Source organism: Oxyura jamaicensis, chromosome 5 (genome assembly GCF_011077185.1).
Source record: "Oxyura jamaicensis isolate SHBP4307 breed ruddy duck chromosome 5, BPBGC_Ojam_1.0, whole genome shotgun sequence".
Taxonomy (NCBI): domain Eukaryota; kingdom Metazoa; phylum Chordata; class Aves; order Anseriformes; family Anatidae; genus Oxyura; species Oxyura jamaicensis.
Window position 1 is genome coordinate 1713026 of NC_048897.1, and position 17313 is coordinate 1730338.

Below are 17313 nucleotides of genomic sequence, written 5' to 3' on the forward strand. Positions count from 1 at the left end.
CGTAAATCAAATGCTGTGATGTTTGGTTTCACATCTTTTTTGATTTAATCCTTGACTGTATTCTAAGGTAAAAGAACTACCGAAGTATTATTATTAATAACATTTCTTTTTGTAAATATACAGCTATTTCACCATAGCAAAGGTAAGCACAGGGATTGCAATCATTGTGTCTGCAGTCATCAACTCTATTGAGTCTTCATTAAAAAATAAGAAAATCCACATGCTTACTCTTTTCAGTTTGAGAACTGCAATGTCAAGATTCAACATCTGCAACATAAATCTCAGATGGTGAACACAAGAAAAGATGCATAATTAATACCTGAACCAATTTTGACAAGTTAGATAATCTCCAGGCACTCCACTCGTGACTAAAAGGAGCAGCATCTTCATGGCTACTTTTACCCATAAGAAAGCATAGCAAAAAAAATGAAAAATGTCTCCTACACCGCCTAGCAAAGCTTTCTTAAGATGTAGTATTGATTGTTAGGGAAAAAAAAAAAAAAAGGGCAGCTTTTATCTTGCAGGCTACAGTTAAAGCTACTTCTATGTGTGAAAATTATCACCATCTCTGTGACAATGAGATGCAGTGTGCCTAAGGCCATACACATCAGAAACAAACGACTTTCTCTTCACTGCTAATTTGGAGGAGTCAACTGAGTATGTTTAAATAGGAACTTTCTTTCACATGCAAAACATTCTTTAAAAATGAAATCCTTCACCATGTACTTTTTTTTTTTTTTTTACATTTTTTTTGAACCTACATCGTGCAGACTTGATGTTTAATATGAGCCAAAATGCAACGTCTCAGAATAGCTAAAAAATGTAAAGGTGAATCAAAGCAAAATAAAGTAAGCAACAATTTTACTGTTTATTTTAGAGGGCATAAACCTGATTTGAATAAGTTTTCACAAGTCAATACTGAAAAGTATTTGGTACGACCAGGCTCACATTTTGATGGTGGCATTGTTACATGCGTGTTCTCATGCAAAATTTTTCAACAACAGTGTTCACACAAGGTAGCTAGATATTTATGAAGGCAACGGAGACGTAACCGCTGCTTGACAGGTCTGTAGAATACTAAGATCTGATGTTGCTCTATAACATACAGAGATGAAATCTTTTTTGATGTATTCCAGTATAGCTCTAGCGGAGCCATTGGAACGATGCCTCACGATTTCATCAGGGAACAGCGTTTACATATTTGTACCTTAAATCAGGGAACTAGCTCGTTTACAGCATCTCAAACACACATAAATATGCATGCACTGATGTCTTGTTACTTCACTGCTGTCTTCTTCATTTGCATCTCAAATCTGTCAGTTTGCTTCTAACAATAGTCGTCCTAATTCCCATTAGCAGGCTTTCTGATTCCATCAATCTCCATTGGCCCATGCATGTGTTTTGTGGCATCCCAGATACCAGATGGATGAGCCTCTGAAGGAACTAATGAAGGATCCGGGCCCAAGGGAAGAAGGAGACTATGCAGCTTTACACGGGGCCAATGCAGAAAATTGTTTAAAACCTTCATTATCCACTACTATTATTGCAAACCGAGGGAACTCAAGGCTTGGCAGAATTTAGCCTGCATCTGAGATTTGCCCTGATGATAAATCATCTTCCTCATCAGAAAATTCGCGATGAAATACTTCATTGTTCTTCCCCATGAAAATCATACCTCTTCTCCTTTCCTAGCTGCATGCATGAATTTTCCAAATCCAACTAGCAGTAGAAGTTGCAACATAGCAGGCAAGTATCACCGTGAACGACGTTCAGGCCAATCCCAAAAAAGTATCAGTAACAGGGATAGTGAAGACTAACAGCATTCTAGCAAAATAAATAAATACCTTATTGGTTGCTTTTTTACAATTCAGCTGTACAGAGTGGCATTTCTGTCAGGAGATCTTATCAGCAATGTCGAATATATTTCCACTGTCCTTTATGACAAGGCTTTATCAAATTAATTAGCAAAGTCTTTGAAAGAAAATTACCACATAATGAAATGCAATTTAAGGCCTTCCCTCCTCCCCCCCCCTCCCCCCCCAACCGTGCACTGTGTTTATGTAGAAGATAAGAGTCAATTTCTGAACAGGTTGGTACAAAAAGATAGGTGGTACAAACAGAGAAAGTCACTCACCTACAACTTGTATTATTTCAGCTAATAAGACTCCATCGGTCACATCTTGCTGTAGATCTTTAATCAATCTCTTGTGGCCAGATTTTGCTAGATAGTGATTAGCCCAATCCGTATAAATCTGTTAGGAGGGAAAATAAACAAACAAAAAGAATTTGTTAGTCATAACATCAACCTTAAAAATCACAGCTCTTTGTTTGTCTCAGTATCCGAGAGGCTGCTTTGAAAGAACTGCTTTTTGCCGTTTGAAACAAGTCAACACCATTAAAATTCAAGGCATTGTGCAGATCAAGTATTCAGCTTACTATAGCAGGGCTTTTCCTATTCAGAAATCTGACATCAAAGCTCACGTAAGACTATAGTAAACTTCTCAACATGCTACAGCCCGAATGGATCATCAGAGACAGTGAACTAAATGTTCCACAGCGGTAATGTTAGCTTCCCATCAGCAGCTTCGACATTCATTCTTCATAGCTGTTTTTGACAGATTTTAAAGATTCTTTTCCAGGAACCACTTCTGGTACACGTTAACCATGCAGCATTTCCATTCTGAGGAAACTCCATTGCTGTATTACCTGACGAGCCTTTAAAAGTCTTTACATCTACAAACTTCAGTGAATTCCATCTCATGGGTTAAACAGGCCTATTAAATTGATTTTAATCTGTCATGCCAACTTCTAACTGTTGGGGTTTACTTTAAGATGTATTATCTGAAAAGTAAGCAAACAAAGCAGTCAAGTCAAAATCTCTCTTTAATCTGCATCAAGCGCAGCTCACCGCATGCTAGCGTGGCTTAGCCACGATCACCAGAGAGCTTATAAAATCTTTTCCTGCCAGGTTATCAAAAAGGAGTAGGGAAAATACTCAACTAGGAATTTCTGGTTAAGAACTAAATACCGTTTCTTGGTATAGCACAGAATTTAGGGAAAGATTTTTCTGTATGAACTACTGTTATTCCAAAGAAATGAAGAAAACCCGCTAAGTATCAAGATCTTACCTTTAAATACAAGGACATATTAAGGCTGCCCCCTATTCTTATGAGTACCTAGTGTATTAGAAATGCAGGAGCCCCAGTTCAGTCATCAGAAAGCAGAGGCACCGTCCGTGTTCCTTTCAGAGCACCGGCCGCTGCCAGCCCGCCACAGGCCCTACAAAACCACCAGGAACTGGGCTGGGGTTGGATGGTTCATTAGTTGTTTTTTGTTGTTGTTTTGTTTTAAACCTTCAAGCATTCTGCTACTGACAAAGGCCTCACACAGGTGGGTGCCTAGAGGCAAGTGTCTTTAGGACAGTAATTAGAACACTTTTGGGACCAGAAATTGCATCATGAACACAGCACCCACAGGCTTTTTTAGCACTGCCCTACACGGGCTGTAACTTCATGCTCCTCTTGCACTTGGGCTGATTCCATGTTAATATGACAAACTGAAGAGCGGATGTTTTGACTAGTTATTTTAGTTATTGAATGTACATTTTAGTGTATCAAATGTGAAACAGCAAAGTCTTTCAAAATCTGAAATGTGCATCCTTCTTTTTCTCTGTTTATCCTCTACTTCCACCTTTGGATCAGCAGGATGTGCCTGCCCTATGCCATCAGCATCAGAGCCTTGGGAAGAAAGCCACACTGAAACACCTCAAAGAAAAAAAAGAGCTAGAAGACACCTCAGTGAAAAACATCTCAATGGAATAAATGCTGAGTACACATGAATGATTTCCCTAGCTGAGAAAAAAAAAAAAAAAAAAAAAAGACAAAAAGAAAAAAAACAGAACTTCACCCAAACCAGACATTGTGTTCCCTCGCTTCTTTTACAAGGAAACATTTTCTATAACAGGAAGATAATTGTAAAAGGTCTAACGACTCTGAAGAACTAGGATCACCTTTGCCTACTTTCCTGCTTCCCAGAGCAGCTTGCTCACTCCCAGAAGACGTGAGGAATCAGGTCTGGGGCTACCACCTTGCTACACGCAGGGAGGGGGCCATGCCACCCACCCACACGGGCACCAGTGCTGCCCAGGAGCCGGCCAGCAGCTGACAGCAGCACGGCCCTCCGCAGGGCAGCCATCACCGTCACAGCTCCACCAAGGCCTTCACGCCGATACACCACGATTTGGCGTGCCAGCTGAAGCCTGGAGCATGTCTGTGGTGCACACCACCATGCAAGCAGAACAATGCTAGAGATAAGGTGGCAGTGGGGTGGAAAGCAGCGCAGAGCCCTCCGGGCAGCTCCCGACACCACAGCAGCGGCGCGGCTTGAGGAGCCGGCGGGCTGGCACCGCAGAACGGCCATGTCACAGCCGCCTCCGAGCGGGCCCGTCCCCGCTGCGTCCAGGGATGCTAGGCCTTATGTTCACACCCCACAAATACCCCTGAGTTCAGAAAAGAGCCTGGCTCTGAAACGAGCCCTCGTGGTGAAGGAGGTAAAGTGAAATCCAAGCTAACGCAGCCCTCTGAGCCAGGCTCCTGTAGCACAGCCCAACTCCTGCTGTTGGCAAGTTCTTCTCTGCTCCGGTGTATGCTGAAGGCAGTTGCTGTGCTTGCTAGTAGAACTGCGAGCAAAGCTTATAAAAATATTACAGTTATAAAATATTACGTTAAACACACCAACAAACACTGGCACAGGGAAAATACTTGTTTCTGGGCCGTCTAAGGTAATAGAACATGATTTCGTTCAACCAGTTGATTAGCAAAGCCTTTTTCAGGAAAATCATCATCTTAATAAATCTGCAGGAGCCCTGAAAGCTTTATTATACCACATTATTTTGCAATGTGCGCAGCATTCACTATTTTTTTATTATTTAATTTAAGCTGTCAGGGCTATATATTTACAAGCTCTGAAGCATTCTTACCAACACAGAATGACCAAGGCTTATTGTAGTAGCTCTTTATGGTCACTGCTCATTTTTATGGCATATATTAAGCTAATTATGGAAACTTTCCAGGATGTTTTCAAAAACTGTTTGTTGCAAGTCTTTGTAATGTATTACACAAATACGATTCCTAATGTTTCTTTTCCTTTTCCATACAAACAAGTAAAAAAAAAAAAAAAACAACACAACACGTACAATGGCTGCTATTTCTAGACAAACGAAAAATGTTTCACAGCACATAATGTTTTCAAATGTTCAAAAACAGGCAAATAATTGGGAAAACAATAATAAAAGAACTGGGAAAACACTGCTGAGAAACTTTCCATTCATATACGCCTATCTCCGCACGTGAATTTGGCGTGTTCCTCAGTACTTTCAGTAAACAGACTACAATGTCAGAGGTGTGGGCACAAAAAAAAGTAACTTCAACAGTCATCTAATTGAAAAATACTAACGCTTGCAATCTGAAATGTTTGATCAAGGAGCTACAGCTCTAACCAGTCAGATAATGCTTATATTGGTATGGGCTTTTACAACTTTTTGGTGATTTCACACGGTATTAAATATATTTATATAGCCTTGGAGACAGCTTCATTATTTTAGTTAAGAAAAAAGAAGTGAACAATACGATCTGGGCATTACCACCACAGCAGGTCTTTGTGCCTGAGCCCAGTCAGCTTAATGTTTAACTGGGGTCTAAGTTCTGGCTTTTGTTAGCGGTGGACTCAGCTGTTTGGTAGGTTTTTTCCTCTGCAGTCTATGATCTTAGGAATTCAATTATCTGGAAACAAATTAAAAACAAATGTGATTTTTTTTTTTTTTTTAAATCCATCAGGTTTGACTTAAGAGTGTTCCAGGTGAACACCAATTCCAGCAGGTTTGAATTAAGTGGATTACAGGTAAATATTGATTTTGGAAATATTTGGTATGTTATGAATCACAGCTAAAACATTACTGCACGAAGCAAGTAAGATTTTGAGGAAAAAAAAAAAAAAAAAGCTTTAAAAAGTTATCTGTAAAGAAAAAGGATGCAAGATCGATAAGCCTTCAATCAACAGGATCACTGCAGCTCCCCCCTCCCCTTTTGTTATGGCTATCCCTGCATGTTGTAGACAGGAGAGGAAGGGAGGGAGGCCTGGTGGGAAGAGAAGTGGTGGGTCCCAGCTGGGAGACCCCTGCACTTGGTGTCACCTCAGGCCTCACTGCTGCCCGCACTCGGAGGCCAGGAGGGAGAGGTGCTTCCGTCAGAAGGGACACCTCCTCCTCCTCACAGCATGGCTCTGGGACAAGCCAGGAAAAAACAGCTCATGGGCAAGTTTGAGACGAGCGGGATGGCTCTTTGATACAAGGGAACCTCATCCTTTATACTGCCCTTGTAGTGGTGTAACACCTGAAGTCAGACGTGATGGCTGGCACCACTTGGAACTGCTGGTCTTCAGGAAAGGATTTACATTGCTCCTTTTACCAAGCTTCATGTCAATCTGTGCAGCCATGACAGAAGAAAGTCAGCCACAAAGTACAGCCAAAGAGACCACAGAGTCACCAGTAAGCACTTGGGGAGCACTGGGGAACATACTCAACAGTGAAAAGCAAAAATCCTGATGATTCTGTCCACCTACAAGTAATATACATGCTCTTCGTAAGCTTGGAAGAATCACCCCAAAAGCCAATACACACAAATTGCCTTGCTAGCTTTAGCAGTCTCAAGTTGGGATCTCACACCTACAGATACCACTGCAGAGGGAACAGGCTGGTATCCGGGTGCACAGACGTGCTGACCAGCAAGGCTGTGGATCTGCTGGTGGTCACGGCCCGACGCAGCCATCTGTAGGACTACAGTCCTCAGTTCCCTCATCAAAGCCAGGACACTGACCATTACGAGAGCAATGAACCCGGCATGACACTCCGGAGGTCACAGGTGAGACCCAACATCCATGTAGCTGCAGTTGGATTCGGGTGATGGGCAGCCGCATTTACCCCAGGGTTTCCTCTAAACGGAGCTGAGACCTGAATGGGAATCCAAGAACCACCCCGTGGATTTTGCTTTCTCACTGGTGTTTCCAAGTGTGTTTGTTACAAAAAGGAAAGGGTTCAGCAGAACTACTTCAAAAGAATTTCCCTCTTCTTAACAAGTAAAAAGCTATGCTATTCATTCATTTTCACCAGTAATTTCCAATTAGAAAAAATGTTCAAGTACATTTTCCAGCCTTTAGTTCCTTCCCCCACCATGCCAGTTCTTAACTGAGCAGTCCAACTGTTTGGGGGTTGGCTTGTTTGTTTTTTTCTTATCATGAATCAGACTCCCGGACGTTTGATAACAAGTGAACAGTATCTTTTTGACAGCGTACACCCCAGCTAGAATAGATCAAGGTTTTTTCCCTGTTGAGCAGCAGGGTCAGTCACACCAACCAACTCCAGCAGGACCTGGCTTACAGTGCGGCACCTGTGCTGCTGCTAACCCAACCGCCCTGCCTGCTGATACTCAAAGGGGGAAAAAAAATCCCTAAAAATAGACACTAGTAACTGTCTACCAGTTAGCATCTAGCAGGACACCAGGAAAATACCACCATTTAACTCAAGTGCTCCAACTTTCCAGTTATCCTCAGCTACTGGGAATGACGCTGCAACCAACTGAGGTCTTGGTTCCCATCCCACTGGGAAGGAGGGGGTCATTTTTTTTTTTCTCTTTAGTGGAACTGAACGATTTATTCTACTCACATGTGCAAGTGTTTGTTGGAACAGCTTTAAGTTATTAGGCAGTTTGTGGGAGGTATTCCACTGCATATTACACTTTACTGGGCACTCACATACATTAACTACCCCTGGAAATTAAATAGAGAAACGAGCCATTTAAACAAACACCACCGGGACTATTTATTCCCCCCCCTTTACATCCTGATTCCCAGCTGGGCAGAGCTATTCTCATGCATATGACTACTATTCAGAAGCAATGGGCTGGCTCACTGTGCGCACAGCTAAGCATGTGTGTGAATTTTAGCATGCTTGTCAGTCTTCCCAGTACCAGACCCTCGGAGGGCCAGCACTTCAGGGCATGCACTGCTTTCTCTGCGAGCTTGTGTTAAGCACGTCCTGTGTGGATCCTGAACAAGCAATACGTTTTAATCTGCCTCGCCTGCATGATACTGGCTCTTAATCTACTGCATATTTTGCTATGTTTAGTACCAAAAAAATGGAGAAAACAGGTTATTTACCTTCCTTTTGCCATTGCACATTGCCGGGCCTGGCACAGAAGGCACACGAGCACGAAGGTTCCCCAACACCAGCACATTTTGGCACTGACCAGCCCAGCCTCAGGGATGCGTGGCAGGCAACGGCGGGGCTGCAGCAGGCTCTGCTTGCAGCACTCCCCCTGCTCTCCACGCCACCCCTGCCGGGGGGAGCCAAGCAGGTGGCCTCCTGCTCAGTGCCCCCCTTGCCAAGCACTTCAAATCACGAGCAGAAAGGAGATCTGCAACACCGACACCTGCAACAAGTCCTGTGCGTAGCCCAAAGCGAGACGGAGCTGGTTGCTGAGCTATCAGCGAAACCCAATCCAAGCCGTATTCGGCTGCAGTGCGGATACCCGCTTGGTCCCAGGCCAGCGAAACGTGACTGACCTCAGAGCAAGAGAAACAAACGCACCATTTTATCGACGTTTGCTACAGTCGCCTCGAGTGCGCACCCAGTTATTTTCCGATACCGCAGCTCTCACAGACATTAAATAACCCAGTTTCCATCTACTGTCACACACAAATAGCAACAGAAAAGGGCTTATCTGGAAAGGTGGTAAATTTGTACTCCGAGGAGAAACCACTGAAATCTTAAGAAGCTGCTGAAGAAAGGGAAAAATCACTTCTGAGGCTGAAGTTAGAGCACTGCCCAACAGCACCGCTGCCGTGATTAAGGAGCCAGGATCTGCTTACTGTTTTGTAATGGTCACAGGAAAATTTACTTCTCCCACGAGCAGGGACCTGAAAGGTCGTACTGCTTATTGGCATATTTAACATCGACGTGTACTGCTGGAGTCCAGCTTGCTCTTCCTTCTCAAGTGGTCCACAGCTAAATGATGACATACCCAGGGGCACGTGAAGCTCGGATGGTTAATTTTAGCCGAAGTCACGCACACACTGTGGTCAGGTTTCTGCCACTGCCACGTTCCACTGCGCTAGCAACTCCCCCGCCGGCAGCTCCTCGCTTACCGCCCCGCTCTGCCCGACACCGCTCCCTCCTGGCCCTGCTTCCCCCGACTGGGGGAGCCTCAGGGGTTGAAATATATTTCAGACAGGTTCAATATATTTTTATACACGATAAATATCTCTTTAATAATGAAGCTGCTAGAAGCAAACTAAGTTTAGCTGGTCTTCTGCATTAGACACTGTAGGCATTTAGAGACAATTACTTAAAAAAAAAAAAAAGTATTTTCTTGATTTTTTTAAGCACAATCAGAAGAGGCTTTCCACCCAGCAGAGAGACAACCCCCTTACCTAAACACTTCAGTGACACTGCAGACTGGTACTTGGAACCCGACTCCAAAATGCTGCATGCCACCCCTGCTTGTACCAGGCCAAACAAAAACCCAGATGCATCTTTTTTTTGACATTTGGAGCACTCACAGTAGTGCTCAAACACTTTAGGGCTGTATCAACTGTAAATGCAAGCCATAAAATATAAGGCTCAATTAGACAACGTGGACACCCGCAAAACCTGCCTACGTTGCTGGGCAGGGGCTGGTGTAGACAGCAGGGATCCCACAGCACGCGAGTGGCCCCACGCATCGTGAACTGACCACGCTGTTGGTGTTCTTTAGAAGTAGAGAATTGGCCTTTGTAAACTGCCGTGCTCGTTTTTTCTTTTTAATATATTTTAAAAAATAACGTTGCAAAGGTCGACAAGGTGCAAAGCAGTGACTGCTTCAGCTCCCCTCTTGCTGAGCTGAAGGACAGATGTCTGACACTTTAGCTGTTTGTTCTTCAACAGGCACACTCCTGACAGAATAAAACCTGTGTGTCTTTTAACTGCTTCAGGAAAAGCAAATAACTTCGTAGCCACGCTGTCTCCACACCACCTCTCACCTCCAGCAAAGGCTACTCTCTGCCCGCAGCGGTTTTTGTTTGATTTGGGGGGGGTGGGGGAAGAACAGCCCTCCAAGTGCACTGTCAAAGAAATGCACCACTTTTCACCAGGTACCGTGCCTCCGATGTGCCGGGGGAACGCTTGACTGAGCTGCGAGCAATAGTTTAGCATTTTGCAACAGGCATGGCACAGCGAGAAGTGGGAGGTTAGCAGCAGAAAGAAGGCCCACTGAAGGAGGACATCTCACTTCAGGCAGTTGCAGTCTTCAATACACATTGCTGCTTTGTGCAGCCGGTGCTACAATACTCGGCATGGTCCGTTCCCAAATCCCAGTGTAATTCTGGCATGCCCAGCCTACGACAGCTAGTAAATTCTTCCAAATTTGTCTAACCGAGATGGACTGATTATTCAGAAAAAGTGTAAAAGGTAACCGGCTGTTCCAAACAAGAGTTTCGTCTGCATTTTTTTGTTTGTTTGTTCTGCTTTTTTAAACCGGGGCTCACAAACCTGTCTGACTTCAGTAGCGTCTCCTCCGGGCAGGCAGCTCAACTGTTACTGCTGCGCTGGACTCTGAGAAAGGGAGGGTAAGGGATTATTCAACTCTGAAGAGGGCTGGAAACTAAGCCTGATTTGCCATGTAGCAAGCATCTCGAGCACAAACTTGTTCCTGCAGTCCATCTTCTCCTGATTGCTTTTCAAAAAAAGAATTTATCAGGATTAATTAGCAAAACGTTAATTAATAGTTACCAGAAACAATGCCCACAGTTATGAAGCAACTCCAAATGAAATTGGTCCCAAAGGCACGTAACTAACCCATTTCAACTTTTAGCAACACGTTAAGATGGAAGTTATCAGAAGTGATCCCAGTAGCAAGGACAAGCATTACAAAAGAATTTCCTCAATTATTAACAACAGCGATTTGCTGTGGGGACTACGCAACTACAATAACTGGCCTTTGTCTGACCCTTGAGACCAAATCCTACTCCTCTTTTAGCCAGGAAGGACAAGACAGCGTTCCCTTTTGGTCTGGTTCATGCTTCATCAAGCAGGCTCAGTCCATACCCATGCTTGGAAGCTATCCTCCTACCCGGGGGACAGGCTGGCTGATGTCTCTCAACACAATCCATCACCTGCGCTGCTCTCATTCTGCAGAACGCTGTTTAGTTCAGCGTCCAAGACTTTTTCTGAAAGGCAATGCTTCTGGAGTTGGCAAAGCTGCCAGAAGCTGGTGCGAGGCGGTGCTCTCTCTAACTTGGAAGGACGCAAAGCAAGGGGTAACCAACAGATGGATGAGAAAATCAGTGCAGCTGCACGGAGCTGAGCTCAGACTGTGAGAAGAGCAGGGAGGCTGCAGACACCATCATTTTTAAAGCATGATATATTCCCTGTCTGCCTGGCTATGGATTCACTGTTACGTTTGTACCTCAAAATCAGAGGGAGAAAAAAAAGAGTTGTTCCATTCCTGCCTGATAATTACATCAAGAGAAAAAGAAAGAGCTCAAGTTGTCCAAAGGAAAACAAAAGACGACACCACCATAATGAAGCCAAAAAAAAAAAAAAGTATAATGCAATTTCTCAGCTTTTATCTCATCAATGTCACTTGCCAGTGCTGTGTAATAACAGCATCCACATCTCTGTCAAGAGGGGGAAGAGCAAGCAAGCAAGGTCATGCTAGGAAAATAGGAAGTATCTCTTGCAAAGAACATAAATCAACTGCAATATATGTATAGATAGATAGATAGATAGATATAGATATAGATATATATATATCAGCTTTTAAGCAATTTTATTAAAGCTTCAAAAAATTTGGACAGTCAGAGCAATTTAAGAAGCCCAGCAACATATTCATCACTATAACTCCCACGCAAAACGAATGCAAAACCTGGAGATGGAAGGAACGAGTAAAGGAGAACACAGGATCCGAACTCGAGGAAGCACTTCACCGCACACTTACTTCAAGCCTGTACTCGAGCCTCAATTATTTTGAGAAAACTTAGCATACATTTAACTCTTCTGAACAGGAATACTCTAGGGAAATGGATCATTAGAAAATTTGGTATTCATTCCAGAATTTCTTAAGATTATTAATGGCAACAGGAAGAATAAGAAGGTCAATTATCTTTCTAATTTTTTCTTCTGTGTCTTCTACTAATGCTTCTATTTCCAGTGCTCTTCCATCGCCCCTGCTCTTGGGCACTGTCAGAAGTGGGACAGTTGGCTAGACAAATCTTAGGTGTGACCTACTTTTGAAAGGCGTCCTTTTATTTTAAGCTGCATTTTTAACACAGTGAAAAATACTTTGTGACAGCAGAGCATTAATTTGTGTGGCAAAGACTGGCTCCCAGAGATGCACAACAAGACCAAGAACCTCAGAAGGGTTCAGCATCCCAATTAGAGCTGGATTACAAGAGCTCAGCTCCCATTTAGCCATCAAAATAAACAGCCAAGCTTTCAGGAAACTTCAGACACTTCTTAAAAACCTCAACTAATATTAGATTTGCAGCGCTTTAAAAACTGATCTTCACCTTTCAATGGGGAAGAGGGAAGACGAAACACACACGTCTATATGGTTGGGAAGGCAGGCAGATGGGACACACACCCTCAGCATTTGCCAATGAGATCTAGAGGTAACACACTTGCATTTGGAAATGCTAACAACCATTTATCCATAGGTGGCAGCATTTCAGTTTTGTAACGTCCTTTACTATATTGCTACACATACCAAATGTGTGGCTCCAGCAAAAGCCTTCCCGCGTGCCCTGTGATCCTATGGCATTGCCATATTTCACACGGAAGAATATGGTGGTCTGCATAAATTGTTCCTGCTAAGAGGTTACCAAATCACACGAGTTTTTTCTCTTCCCCCAAACAACAACAACAAAAAATCAAGTGCTGAATTAATTTCCACAAACATAATAAACCTAACGTAATCATCTTGCAGTTGGCCATCTGTTTCACAGAGATAAATCTAACTGAATCTTCTACTGACTGCTAACTTACTAAATTAAATTCTCTATGATGACCCTGCTTTCAGCTCAGTTCCTCCTGCTTCCACTTAGAGGGCTTGGAGTGTTTTCTATAAAATGATCTATATGCCAATTATATAGTTAGAAGGCAATTGGCAGGGTTCGAAGCTGCACATTTGGCACCAGATCAAAATAAAACGTGCAGAGAAGGGCAGTGTGCTGATGTACGATGCACATACACCACGGGAAATATGGGAACAGAGGAAAAAGGTTCTGAAAAAGGTTACTGTGAAAACCGATTAGTTCCCCTTTTTCCACCATAGTCTGTGTCATTAAAACAGAGACTTCTGTAGTCACTATTTGTGTATTTAAGAATTAAAGAAATTCCCCTACTCCGAGGAAATGGCTATCCTCTGCTAGCAACTGCAGTTTAAGGCTGTGGAAGAGGATGAGCATCTTCATCCCTAAAGGACATTTACAGATATGCTTGCCAAGACCCCTGTTATTCATCCACTGTCTCAGGGATGAAGAACGATCTTCTGCATGACACCGAAGAGATTCTGCTGCTTCTTTCAGTGCTGACCTACCGCACCACAGGAGGGGGAGCAGCCAGCACTGGGCACTGCTGGAGGCAGAATGCTAGCTGCAGTAGACCTTTGGCCAAATCTGCTGCTGCAAATCCCATCTCCTAATGAGAGAGGTTCATTGAAGCGACATCAGCCTGTGCTTTCATTGAGCTGGTGATTGAAATCAACGCTCTAGGGTTTTAGCAAAATTTCTGATACCGAACCTCTAACATAGCCTGCTACAACAGATAATTCTTTTAAAAGAGATTCAGTCTAGCAAAACATACAACAGGCTGGTGATTAATTATTAAAGACAATATTTTAGTGCTGATTGAGACATGAAAGTAAAGGCTCCATCCCCAGGAGGCAGAGCCATCTCTGCCTGAGAGCTTCCTCGCAGAGCTAGCAGCCACCTGAAGGCCGCCTGCACCTTCCTAAAAATCATTTGAACAAACAAAGTAATTCTTGCTCTGCTCCTGAAACTTTGTTCAGAAGTATATGTGCTGTCAGGAGGCAGAGAAGTTGTAGACATCATTTATTTTCAGCACAAAAGGTTTTAACAATTCCCATTAAATAACCCATACATTGTGTTAAGTCTTGAAGAGGATGATCTACCGGGCTATGACTTCGTTAGTGTAGCCCCTCATGGTCTCTGTTGATGCACAGCTTTTTCAATGGGGATGGTTGAAATATTCTGTTATTATTAATACCCTTAACATGGCAGCAAGGAACTTGACCAAAAGACCTGCAAGCTGTGGAAAATTCAGGAGGCACAAAGCCATGAGAGCCAACTACACTCACAAGGGCCTCCCTTGTGTAATTTTGTGTGCCTACATAATCCCTGGTTCCATTCTAGATCCTGCACTTAGTTTCCCATGTGAAGTCCTGCTTCTGCCTGAGCACCTACACATAGGATGGTGTCACTCCAGCAGACTTACGTTCTTAGAATCAGCTGACTTGCAGGTTTAAGGCAATTAAAATTAATAGGGAATTTACAGGGAATGAAACCAGGTAACTAATTCACTGCGGTCATTTCACCCAAAGATATTATGCAATTGACTTTTTTTTCCTTTCAACTTCGTAAGGAAAGAAAAAGTTAGTTTTTCTTCAGACAAGAACATTCATTTTGATCCACACTACATATATATATATAAATATATATGGATGTATGCCCAATGCTCACAAAGGATGCAGATCAAAGCCCACATACATAAGAAACTGAGCATGGTTTCAAGTAACATCCGCTAAGACCACTGGCCTAGCTGCAGATAAAATCAGAGCAATTTACTGGCCATCATTCAGGACAGAAGCTACTGGCATAGAAGGAAGGCTTATGGGCTTCAGCAAAATCAGTTTTTCTTTTTTTGCCTGGAGCAAGGGTAGACCAAAGGGTGTGCTGCTAGATTAAAAAAAAATAAAAATAAAGGCGTATATACATATAGACTAAAATCTTAATCCAGAAATTAACCATTAACTACTAGAGAAAAACAAACAAACAAAACAAAACAAAAAGGGCAGGCTAAGAATATTGTGTAAAACCTGGAATTGTAGCAAATCAATTCAGTCACACACAGATGGTTGTGAATGAAATCTAAAATTGCTATTTAAATATCCTAAAACTAAGACTTCTCTTTTTTTTTTCCCCTCTGTGAAAAGCGGCCATTTACAGAATTTCCTATCACCTTTGCTTTTGTAGTCTTGTTTCTAACATCTTTGCAACGCTACTGCTCCAAGTTTCATTTGTATGATCTCTGAATCACGAGGATGCTGCGGATGATCCATTTTTGCCTCTACAAATAATTTCCCATATATCTCTTGCAGAGCTGTCAGTGTTGGACTCGATTAACAAGACCGCTTGCCATCAGACTCCTGCTAGCGACTGCATTTACCACTACAATACCCCAGGCTGCCTGAGCAAAATAACAAATAGGTTGCAAAAGCTGGTAGCACCCTGTGACGGTCTGAATGGCAGATTCAGGCAAGTGACGATTTGAGGGCTGTTTGGGGCCAGCCCCATCGCAACTCCAAGCGTGGGCATCGTTGTACGGACCTTGCTGAGCTGAATGATGTTTACAGGCACGCATTGAAGGAGCACACCCTTGTCCCTAACAGCAATTCCGACACAAAGGCCAATGAAGAAAAATTCCCACCGAACTATGCAAGAGCTGACAAAGACAGCAGCTGCTCTGCTCCACACGGCAAATTGATATTTAGAGCGGGAGTTGGGAATAGCAGATCCTTACAGAAATTAGTTTCAGCTCATCTCCTTGGGATCCCAACACTACCTGGGAGACTAAGAGATTCTGGAAGAAGCTGCCGGTAGCCAGTCTACAACCCCAGTTTTAAAACGTGAGAGGCATCTCAAGTAAATAGCGTACTCACTGATATATAATGCCTTCAAAAACAAGGGGTTTTGTTGTTGTGGGGCTTTATTTTTTTTTTTTAATATCTTGCAAGAAATCTTGCACTTCAAGCTTCAGACCACGAGGTGACCCTGAAGTGACCATAGCCATGAAAACCTCAGACCAGAATCATGCTGATCTTGGGTGCTCTGGACCAGACCAACCCTGAGTCCACCAACTCCTCAGCGAGTAACACCAAGCCACGGCCAGGAGAAGCACTCACCTGTCGCACGAGGGGCGAAGCCTGTGCTGTTTCACATGCTAGCACTTGTCCAGCGTTTTGCAAACCGGTAACACAGAAAATAAGCTATTATCAGTACAATTCTGAATGAAGCGTTTATGCATAATTTCATGTCGCACATCTGTTGTTTCTGTATTTATGCATTACTGATTTTTCCTAATTTAGTTAACTAGCAGCAAAAAACACATTCAAGTATTCTGACTATTTAAATGAATTAGTCTATGCGGCGTTTTTAGCGTGTGCGCCTATTCAGTACGATCTGTTATGCTTCCTCTCCGTAAGATAGAAGGTAGTGCTCAGGTACAGTTAAGGGATACGGGAGGGCTTGGCAAATGCTTCAGGGTCACCTGCTTCGTGCCTCTGACATTTGGCTTTCCCATCTCTCTGGAGATGCTCGTCTCAAAAAGGCAAATAAAGACAAGATGAGATTAGCGGACTGGCATTTCTGTGCGCCCGGCTGAGAGCGACAGACCTCATAGAAGTCCTTACCAACACTGGGACTGGCCACCACCCCACAGCAGAACTAAACACAATTAGCATCAGTTGTGTCTAACCAATAAAGCAGATGTCTAACAAAGTAAGGAACCCATAATTTTTACATGGGGGTTAAAAATAACCCTCTCCTTTCCAATATTTAGCAAATGATCCATGGGCCCCGTGTGTGTTGCGTACGGCTTTGTGCTATCTTGAGACTCCCTTATTCTCTAATCAGTCAATTCATCAGCAATCACTTGTCAGCAGAAAAACCACAACAATAAGCTTGTTGAGCAAATGTCAGAGAACATTAAATTAACCAGTCAAAGATCAGCAATGAACAGCTGACACCAAATTGAACCCAACACATGGCCTCATTCACGTTATTGTTAAGCACATGTAGCCAATCCCCCAATCACTGTACCTCTGAAATGACATTAAAGGGTCTTGATTTTAGAGAACAACAACAACAACAAAATTGCTTTAGAATAGATAACAAGCCTAATATTACGTACCATCATAAAAATAGGCTACTGCTTTTATGCAATTTGGGTTTGAGGCACTGTTTTATCTCCGATTGCAAGCTAAATTT

At 43.1% G+C, this 17313-nt stretch overlaps 1 protein-coding gene across 9 annotated transcripts in view; it reads right to left on the reverse strand.

The window, feature by feature from the left end:
- The window catches only part of NAV2 (neuron navigator 2), a 405213-nt gene that overhangs the window by 167933 nt on the left and 219967 nt on the right, over positions 1-17313 (reverse strand). For all 9 annotated transcript variants that reach the window (XM_035326761.1, XM_035326759.1, XM_035326760.1 and 6 more), the window contains one exon: positions 2135-2252. In XM_035326761.1, coding sequence (XP_035182652.1) covers positions 2135-2252 — 118 coding nt within the window. The remainder of the gene's footprint in view (positions 1-2134; positions 2253-17313) is intronic.